General features: G+C 45.6%; 1 protein-coding gene across 3 annotated transcripts in view; it reads left to right on the forward strand.

Moving 5' to 3' along the window:
• ADNP (activity dependent neuroprotector homeobox) overlaps positions 1-4627 on the forward strand; it is a 30128-nt gene extending 25501 nt beyond the window's left edge. For all 3 annotated transcript variants that reach the window (XM_029219519.1, XM_029219522.1, XM_029219520.1), the window contains one exon: positions 447-4627. In XM_029219519.1, the coding sequence (XP_029075352.1) occupies positions 447-3554 (3108 nt within the window). In that variant the 3' untranslated portion in view covers positions 3555-4627. The remainder of the gene's footprint in view (positions 1-446) is intronic.
• The last annotated feature ends 5759 nt before the right edge of the window (positions 4628-10386 follow it).

Consider the following 10386-nt stretch of genomic DNA (forward strand, 5'->3'; position numbering starts at 1 on the left):
ATGCCAAAACAAGTGTTTAGTTTAAAACAGCTTTCTCATTTGAATATTTTATCAATTTATTTTGCAAAAGGAAAAAATGATACTCAAATCTCAGTGCATTATAGAGTTTCAGTTCTAAAAATAGCATTATGTCTCTTAAAGACTGTCGGTGGGGGACTTCCCTGGTGGCGCAGTGGTTGAGAGTCCGCCTGCCGATGCAGGGGACGCGGGTTCGTGCCCCGGTCCGGGAGGATCCCACATGCCGCGGAGCGGCTGGGCCCGTGAGCCACGGCCGCTGGGCCTGCGTGTCTGGAGCCTCTGCTCCGCAGCAGGAGAGGCTACAATGGTCAGAGGCCCACGTACCGCAAAAAAAAAAAAAAAAAACACTGTCTGGGGGAAAATAGCCTAAAACCTGTTACTGCTTATCTGAAGTGGCATTCTGATTCCAGTTTTTGTCTTTTCTTTAGGACTATCGGACAAAACCTTTTTGCTGCAGTGCTTGCCCATTTTCTTCAAAATTTTTCTCTGCCTACAAAAGTCATTTCCGGAATGTCCATAGTGAAGACTTTGAAAATAGGATTCTCCTTAATTGCCCCTACTGTACCTTCAATGCAGACAAAAAGACTTTGGAAACACACATTAAAATATTTCATGCTCCAAACGCCAGCGCACCAAGTAGCAGCCTCAGCACTTTCAAAGATAAAAGCAAAAGCGATGGCCTTAAACCTAAGCAGGCTGACAGTGTAGAGCAAGCTGTTTATTACTGTAAGAAGTGCACTTACCGAGATCCTCTTTATGAAATAGTTAGGAAGCACATTTACAGGGAACATTTTCAGCATGTGGCAGCACCTTACATAGCAAAGGCAGGAGAAAAGTCACTCAATGGTGCAGTCCCCTTAGGCACAAATGCCCGGGAAGAAAGTAGTATCCACTGCAAGCGATGCCTTTTCATGCCAAAGTCCTACGAAGCTTTGGTACAGCATGTCATTGAAGACCATGAACGCATAGGCTATCAGGTCACTGCCATGATTGGGCACACAAATGTTGTGGTTCCCCGATCCAAACCCTTGATGCTGATTGCTCCCAAACCTCAAGACAAGAAGGGCATGGGACTCCAATCAAGAATTGGTTCCCTCGCTTCTGGAAACGTCCGGTCTTTACCATCACAGCAGATGGTGAATCGACTCTCAATACCAAAGCCTAACTTAAATTCTACAGGAGTCAACATGATGTCCAATGTTCACCTACAGCAGAACAACTACGGAGTCAAATCTGTAGGCCAGGGCTATGGCGTTGGTCAGTCAATGAGACTGGGTCTAGGTGGCAACGCACCAGTTTCCATCCCTCAACAGTCTCAGTCTGTGAAGCAGTTACTTCCAAGTGGAAATGGAAGATCTTACGGACTTGGGTCAGAGCAGAGGACCCAGGCACCAGCAAGATACTCGCTGCAGTCTCCAAATGCTTCGTCTCTCTCATCGGGCCAGTTAAAGTCTCCTTCCCTCTCCCAGTCACAGGCATCCAGAGTATTAGGTCAGTCCAGTTCCAAACCTACTGCAGCTGCCACTGGCCCTCCCCCACCCAATACTTCCTCAACTCAGAAGTGGAAAATATGTACAATCTGTAATGAGCTTTTTCCTGAAAATGTCTATAGTGTGCACTTCGAAAAAGAACATAAAGCTGAGAAAGTCCCAGCAGTAGCCAACTACATTATGAAAATACACAATTTTACTAGCAAATGCCTCTACTGTAATCGCTATTTGCCCACAGACACTCTGCTCAACCACATGTTAATTCATGGTCTGTCTTGTCCATATTGCCGTTCAACTTTCAATGATGTGGAAAAGATGGCGGCACACATGCGGATGGTTCACATTGACGAAGAGATGGGACCTAAAACAGACTCTACTCTGAGTTTTGATTTGACATTGCAGCAGGGCAGTCACACTAACATCCATCTCCTTGTAACTACGTACAACCTGAGAGATGCCCCTGCTGAATCTGTTGCTTACCATGCCCAGAATAACCCTCCAGTCCCTCCAAAGCCTCAGCCAAAAGTTCAGGAAAAGGCAGATGTTCCTGTGAAAAGTTCACCTCAAGCTGCAGTGCCCTATAAAAAGGATGTCGGGAAAACCCTTTGCCCTCTTTGCTTTTCAATCCTAAAAGGACCCATATCTGATGCACTTGCACATCACTTAAGAGAGAGGCACCAGGTTATTCAGACGGTTCACCCAGTGGAGAAAAAGCTCACTTACAAATGCATCCACTGCCTTGGCGTGTATACTAGCAACATGACCGCCTCGACTATCACTCTGCATCTGGTCCACTGCAGGGGTGTTGGAAAGACCCAGAATGGCCAAGATAAGACAAATGCACCCTCTCGGCTTAACCAATCACCAGGCCTGGCACCTGTGAAGCGCACTTATGAGCAAATGGAATTTCCCTTGCTGAAAAAGCGAAAGTTAGATGATGACAGCGATTCGCCCAGCTTCTTTGAAGAGAAGCCTGAGGAGCCTGTTGTTTTAGCTTTGGACCCCAAGGGTCATGAAGATGATTCCTATGAAGCCAGGAAAAGCTTCCTAACAAAATACTTCAACAAGCAGCCCTATCCCACCAGGAGAGAAATTGAGAAGCTGGCGGCCAGTTTATGGTTGTGGAAGAGTGACATTGCTTCCCATTTTAGTAACAAGAGGAAGAAGTGTGTCCGAGACTGTGAAAAGTATAAGCCTGGTGTGTTACTGGGCTTCAACATGAAAGAATTAAACAAAGTTAAGCATGAGATGGATTTTGATGCTGAGTGGCTATTTGAAAATCATGATGAGAAGGATTCCAGAGTCAATGCTAGTAAAACTGCTGACAAAAAGCTCAACCTGGGGAAGGAAGATGACAGTTCCTCAGACAGTTTTGAAAATTTGGAAGAAGAATCCAATGGAAGTGATAGCCCTTTTGACCCTGTTTTTGAAGTTGAGCCTAAAATCCCTAATGATAACCCAGAGGAACACATACAGAAGGTAATTTCTGAGGATGCTTTAGCGTCTGAGAAGCTAGACCAAAAAGAGGAGGATGGTTCAAAATATGAAACTATTCATTTGACTGAGGAACCAACCAAACTAATGCATGACGCCTCTGATAGTGAGGTGGACCAAGATGACGTTGTTGAGTGGAAAGATGCTGCTTCTCCATCTGAGAGCGGCCCTGGTTCCCAACAGGTGTCAGACTTCGAGGACAACACATGCGAGATGAAAACAGGAACCTGGTCCGATGAGTCTTCCCAGAGTGAAGATGCAAGGAGCAGTAAGCCAGCTGCCAAAAAAAAGGCTACCATGCAAGGTGACAGAGAGCAGTTGAAATGGAAGAATAGTTCCTATGGAAAAGTTGAAGGGTTTTGGTCCAAGGACCAGTCACAATGGAAGAATGCAACTGAAAATGATGAGCGCTTATCCAGCCCACAGATTGAGTGGCAGAATAGCACAATTGACAGTGAGGACGGGGAGCAGTTTGACAACATGACTGATGGAGTAGCCGAGCCCATGCACGGCAGCTTGACCGGAGTTAAACTGAGCAGCCAGCAGGCGTAAGGGCCAGCTTCTCTGGCATTGGTGACAGATGCTGCAGCCTGGAACTCTGTGCTCCTTTCAGTATGACTGCAAAGCTGTATTCTAACTGGTACCGCCTTTTGAGTGCTGGGTCATCAGGCTGTGGGGACATGTGGCCACTCCGATCCACGTGGTTATTTCTAAGTCTATGACACATGATTGGCTGATCTTGCTTTAGAACGTGCTGTGACAGGCACAGTAACTAAATGTGAAAAACCAGTAAGTTGGGGGCTCATGAACGCACACGAGAAAAAGCAGAGGTTTATTTTATCTGCCTTCTCAACATTTCTTTCCCTCTGTAAAATGTTTGGTTGGATGTCCTTGAGAAGCGTTCTCTTGATTCAAACGGTAGTGTAGGGCCAACATACAAGCTACCAGTCCAATGTGTATAGTAGACTTTGGGGAAATTGATTTTTTTTTCATGTATTCATTCTGAATAGTTGAAATGTATATTTGTACAGTCTTTTAGACCTATTCAAGTGATGCTTCTGATATTGTTATTGTGTACCCATCATAGATTTCTTTTTTTAGTGTTGCCCTTGCTGTGTTAATAAGCGCTGTATCTAGTTGACCTAGCAAAAGCCTGAAACTACGCTAGTGTGGACTTCGGGACAGACTTAGTTTTTGCACATAACCTTGTACAATCTCGCAACAGAGGCCAGCCACATAAGATATATATCTGGACTCTCTTGTACTATAGAATTTTTCTTGTTCTGAATATCCTTGACATTACAGCTGACAAAAACAAAAACTGGTATTTCAGATGTTTCCTGAAATCTTTTAAGCTAAAATCACATGCAAGAATTGACTTTGCAGCTACTAATTTTGACACCTTTTAGATCTGTATGAAAGTGTGTTGTGTTGAAGCAGCAAGCCAATGACTGCTGCCTTTTGGATATTTAGTTTTATCTTTAGTTAAACACCACCCTGGTGTAGTCATTTATACCATCTAATATATGACACACTGTTGTAGTATGTATAATTTTGTGATCTTTATTTCCCTTTGTATTCATTTTAAGCATCTAAATAAATTGCTGTATTGTGCTTAATGTAAATATTTGCTTTATTACACATTACAGTCCTGTGTGTCCATTATGTCTTGTGCCAGTTGATGCCATGGCTCTCTTTCATCAGAGATGGAGGTACAGCCACTGAGGAAACTTGTGGAAGACCAAGGTTTGCTGCCCTTGGCATAAAGAATGCTTTCTCTCAAGGCACCTGTTGCAAATTCTTTGGTTTGGTTTTTGTCTTTTTCCCTTTTTACTTGCTAAAATAAACATCCTCGAGTTTTTTCAGTTCCCCTTTTGTTAAGGAGCAGAGCCTGCTTATATATGTAAATGTATCGATGATAAAAGGATGTAAACATAAGTTAGCATTCATTTGCAAGCAGAATCTTAATGCCCTGGTGTTCTTTTGTCTAAATGAAGTAAATGTTAGTTTTCACCTTATAATGGGAACAATTGTACTAAACAGTCAGCTATTCTCTGCTTTTGTTACAACTCTCTGGACCATCTTGCTGTTATGAAAAAGGCTTTGGAGATCACACGTTTGGAGGGCTGTCAAGATACAAGGAGCTGGTATGGTGCGTTTACTATGCATGGATTCCCAAGAGCCAACCCCGTACTAAACAGAAAGTTACAAAGAGGCAGAATTAGGCCGATGTTTTTGGCAGTTAGGATAGTGATGGGATGGATGCTCCAATCCATGCAGAGGCTGGTCAGTCACCTCTCAGGGACATTGGCCTAAAGAGTTCTGAAGTGGCTAGTTTCCATGATTTCTGAGACTCTTCCCAGAAGGTTCATCTTGTTAATGCTTTTGCTACCCAGGAATAAAGGTTTGACCGACGTTCCCCTAAGATGTAAAGTCGTGCCTCTCAAAAAACAGTACAGGAGAAAGCACAAAAATAGACTAGAACCTTTAGGGTGTTCGGGGCTGGCACGGAGCTACTTTAACTCCATTATACAGATTATAAATTCTGTGGACACCAGCTAGCATTTAGGACAGGATGTCCCCAAGTTAAGATGCTACAGATTACCCAATCAGAAAAACCGGCATTGAGAAGGTCTCTTTCCCTTGAGGACAGTAATACCAGCTGCATGTAAGCCATCTCACATTTGTTTTGAAATTAGACTGCCTAATTAAAAGGCAGGAAGAACTTAGCCTGGGCTTATGAGGCCTACATGGAGTACTAGTGAGACTTGTGCAAAATAGTGGGGCGGGGTGGGGGGACGTTCCAGGTTGGACATTTGAACAAAGATAGATGAGTATGCTTCCTTGCTGAGGTGGTGTGAATGGGCCTTGTTGGCATATGAGAAGAGTTTAGCCACCTAAGAACTGGAAATAAAGAAGATTTCCAAGTAGAAATGTTGCAGAAGCCCTAAAAGTGTCTCAATAAAAGCCATTTTTAAAAAATGCTGTTGCTACTGTTTGCTTTTGGAATAATCTGGAAATAAAAACTGGCATTCTGCCATCTTCTAATTAGAGAAGGTCTATAACTGTAGATTGAATAATTCTGTAGATTTGCTTTTTAACAAGGAAAAACAAAATTCCGGAGAACTTTTTGCCCTTTAAATTTCCTGTGGCCATGAGTTTCAGACTCAGATTGAGTAGCACTATGGTTTCTCTCCGTTTTCAGCACGTTGAAGCATTTTCTTGTCCCATCTTTGGTTCCCTGTCATTGAGCAGTACAGGGTCTTCAGCAAACAGCTCTCTGTCCCCTCTTAAATTCCAAGTAAAAAAGGATCTGCCTCCTTTTCTCCCCTGTGGCTGTGTTTCTGTCTGCTCGAAATGCCTACCCACTTGGGAAGACGCACAGTACTTCAGGAGGGAACAAAGTAAGTGCCAGACTTGAAAATGCTCCATCAAAGACTGGGCGTGCCCCGCCCGAAACACTTCCCTGGGAGCCATTCAACTTGCTTTTGCCAAGTGAGTACTGCCATATAGAGGGGTGGTTGCCCACGTTGTGGGCTACCAGCACCCAAACCTTGAGATGGGGCTCCCAAATCACCTCTAGGTGATTCTGTGCCACGCGAGCTTGAGAACCACTTAGCTTGAGTGATGGAAAAATCTACTTTTCACCAGCGAGATTAGGTAGAGCGTACTGAATCTGGATTCCACAGAGCAGCCGGTCAGCCTTCTGCCCCTCCCTTAGGCAATGATCTTTTCAACCCATTGTGACCCTTAACTGCCAACCCACCCTGTAGCTCACTGGCCTGGCACCAGTAGCAGGCAAGTTTCACCAAAGTGTCATGTAGGAACATTTCAAACTCCTAAACCCCCAGAGGACTGAAAACAAAAGGAAGAGGCTGCTCTCACCATTCTGAAATGCATTCCAACATACCAGTTATTAACTGGCCACCATGATGTACGTGGTCTGGGGAAAGACTCAGCTGAGAGAAACTAGACAGTCAAGTTAGAAAAAAAAGGTGTTTTCTGCCAACTACTACTAGAAGGCTAGCTCAAAAATGGATCCAAACTTGCACCAAAGGAGGATCACCGTTTGGTAATTCTTTGCATCCTGCTACTTCCCATCAACTTACCCCACTTTAAAAAGTTAACTTTAACATTCACTATAACAAATCCTAGTGGAATTACAGCTTAATGGAGTTGTGTTAAAAAATTGGCATATAAGGCAAAAACTGCATATATCCTGAAAATCCTTAAGTCATGATTTCAAAGTGCTCCAGCTAAGAGGACACAGGAGGGAAAGTCCATAGTCATTTCCAGGACACATTCTCTGGTTTTTTCCAGCTTATGTACAATGTTATCAGTATACCTTAGAAAGGTGCAAGGCTATTTAAACCTAAACTGGTTTTTGCAATAAAAATCTTGCTGTACCTTTATGAATGTCTTATTACCAAGTGAAGCAAAATGGATAGCCTAATAAGCAAATTGTTCAACTTTTGGAAACTGATAGAGCAAGAGGTTAGAAATAAAAGGGCTTTTCCAATGCATTTGATGTCAGCGCCATGCTGGCTGCTATCTAGAATGGAGCGGAATGTGACAGCTGTGTACGTGGGGCAGCCATCTGGGAATCTAAAAATTAAAAGACCTTGCCTTGGGGACCATTGGCGAAAAGATCACTGCACGACTTGCTGGTGGCTGCAACTGCTGGCACACAGCTCTACGGGCTTCCCCGGGAAGAGGACTCCGAGAGAGGCTTAAACACAGAGCCCTCCAAGGAGGGGACCTCCAGGCCAGGGGTGAGATTACACCTTTCCTAGGAGTTCAACACTGTTCCTGAAAATGCCTGGGGCTCAGCACACATCCTGAGTACATATTTACTCAAGAACTTTCCAAACATCACAGAAGTGTTCCTGGGACTAGTTGTAGGGCATTAGATTCCAAGATAATTTGAGTCCTCAAAACGGTCCTGCCCCAATTCCCTAAACCACCCCCCACACACACAAAAAAAAGTCCTCTAAAGGGAGTATTAGTACTAGGTTTCGGGTTTCAGGACATGAAGTTTCAGAGAAGCCAACTTGTCCCAAGATTCCAGCTGGCAGAGGGGAGATGCTGACTTGGACCCAGGATATCTGAGTCCACAGCCCCTGGAATTCCCAGCCACACCATCCAGCCTTGATCTTGGCTGAAGACTACCCTCTTAAGAAAGGTTTTCCCTGCTATGAATGCAAAGACATGTGAGCCTTGGTTTATAAACCAACACATCATAGTTTCCCTGGCACAGCGTTTCCCAAACTATACTCGTTCACATTGCCATCTTTGTCACTTTTGCCACATCTGCCTAACAGCTGCTTTACATACTTAGTACGTTTCAACTCCCCTATTTGAAAGGGAAAACTATCTCTACAAAAAAAGAACCACCAGCATAATTTGCCATTAATGAAGGCATCCCTAAAAACACATACAAAACGTTAGACTAAAAATGTGCCACCTGTCATTGCTTGCTGAGGGCTGTGAGCCTGAGACTTGCTCTGTTTGTTAAAAAGGAAAATCAGAGAGGCCCAGGGCACACTAGCACCAAGATGAGACTTTTTCCTTGGCCCAGACGAGACTGGAAGAATTGGATGTGTCTCCATGGACTCGTGTTACCTGACGCATGCCAGGTGGCACCAAACCATTTGTCAAGAGATGGCTCCGGTTCAGAGTGCTTCCCAGGGAAGCCTTTGCCCAGTCATTACCCAGCTCTTCTTACCTGGCTTTAGACTCCTTTTTATGAAATAGGGCTCTCACTGGCAGTAACAGGAACTCCAACTCAGATTGGGCTTAATGAAGGGGACACACAGGTAACAGCTGTGGCCGAGGAGGGCAGGCTGCTCAGTGATGTCAGCAGGGTGTCAGGTCCTCTGTGCTTCCGTCCTGCCACCCACACGGTCACCATCCTAAGCAGGGACCCTGGTGTTCGTGTTGCTTCCCATTCACCTGCCCTGAGAGAGGGTTTCCCCTCCCTTACCACAGAGGGAGAGTCCTGAACTTGGAGCTAATTGGACCACTCCAGAACTAGTTTCTGTGGCTGGTAGGCTTAGGCCAGACCTAAGCCTCGGTGAGTCACTGTGAGCTAGGATTACCTCGATGGGCTTAGATCAGGCAATACCCATCTCTGGAGCTGGGGTGCAATCAATTCAACCCAAACCAGAAGCCACCTCAAGCCCGATTCTACCCACTACACTCAGGAGGGTGTGAGACGGATACTGGGGCCTCTACACTCTTCAAAGGAAACCTCCTTGAAAAATCTCTTAACTGCTATTCTTCCAAAGCACGAATTCCCAGACCTGGCTGCATCTTGAAATCACCTGCGGATTTTTAACACTTAAAGATGCTGGGGACCCTCCCCCAGAGATTCTGATGCAATTGGTCTGAGCTGTGGCCCAGGTGACTCCAATGTGGTTCCCAGGCAAACCTGAGAACCATCGTTCTAAAGACACAAGGACCAAGGCTACAGCGTGAGCCTTCCCCTGATTCATGTATTTGCTACCAGTGGTCTCCTGTTTAAGACCATTTATTCTATTTCTCTCCATTCAACAAACACGCACTTGCCGGACAGCCTAAGAACCCCCATCCCTACACCCAGAGATGCAACTTGTGTGTAGAAAACAATGTTACACGTGTAAGCTAATGCCCTGATGTCTCGCCGGTTCCCCAGGAGCAATGATGAGATCGCGGGCCTACACGGGTCACCGCTGCAAACAGTCCCAGTCCTGGTGCCAACAAAGGAAAAGCACAAACCTCATCGTCCAGGGCGCTCCCGCAGGTCTCCTCCCTCTCCTGCGCCTCGGGCGTGGCTCCCCCAGAAGAGCCTTGCTGGCGAAACGCTGAATGCTACATTTATGACGGAACTGCTCCCTGGAAGACCCAATGAGAAAGTCCTTCCGGTTGAGGGGCCGACCTCCAGCAGAGTCAGGCTTGCCTGGTTTGGTTCTCTGAGGGAATCATGTGATTATCCAGAGCAAGTACACCTGCCCACTGCAGTCGGCTCCATACTCCTTCCTCCACCTCAGCAGCCCAGGCAGCCAGCAAAGCACACTCCCCAGAAGTCCCCGCAAAGAAGGCAGAAATAAGCCTCAGACCGCTGCCCCTCCCCAGCGGCTTGCAAGCCTAAAGTGCATCCAGCTGGTGCTTACCGATAAGAATTTTGATGCTTTTAAATCTACAGCGAGCACACAGGCCTCACAGAGGAAATTCTGTGACAGCTGCTCCGAGTCAGAATTGCTTTGAATTCTTTCAAACCCAAAGATGCTTGTGCTCTTGACCATAAGACAAAGCGGGGGGCTTCCCGGCTTCCCTGGTGGTGCAGTGGTTAAGAATCCACCAGCCAATGCAGGGGACATGGGTTCGAGCCCTGGTCAGGAAAATC

This window comes from Monodon monoceros, unplaced genomic scaffold (genome assembly GCF_005190385.1).
Source record: "Monodon monoceros isolate NGI ecotype Baffin Bay Population unplaced genomic scaffold, NGI_Narwhal_1 Super_Scaffold_13, whole genome shotgun sequence".
NCBI classification, from domain to species: domain Eukaryota; kingdom Metazoa; phylum Chordata; class Mammalia; order Artiodactyla; family Monodontidae; genus Monodon; species Monodon monoceros.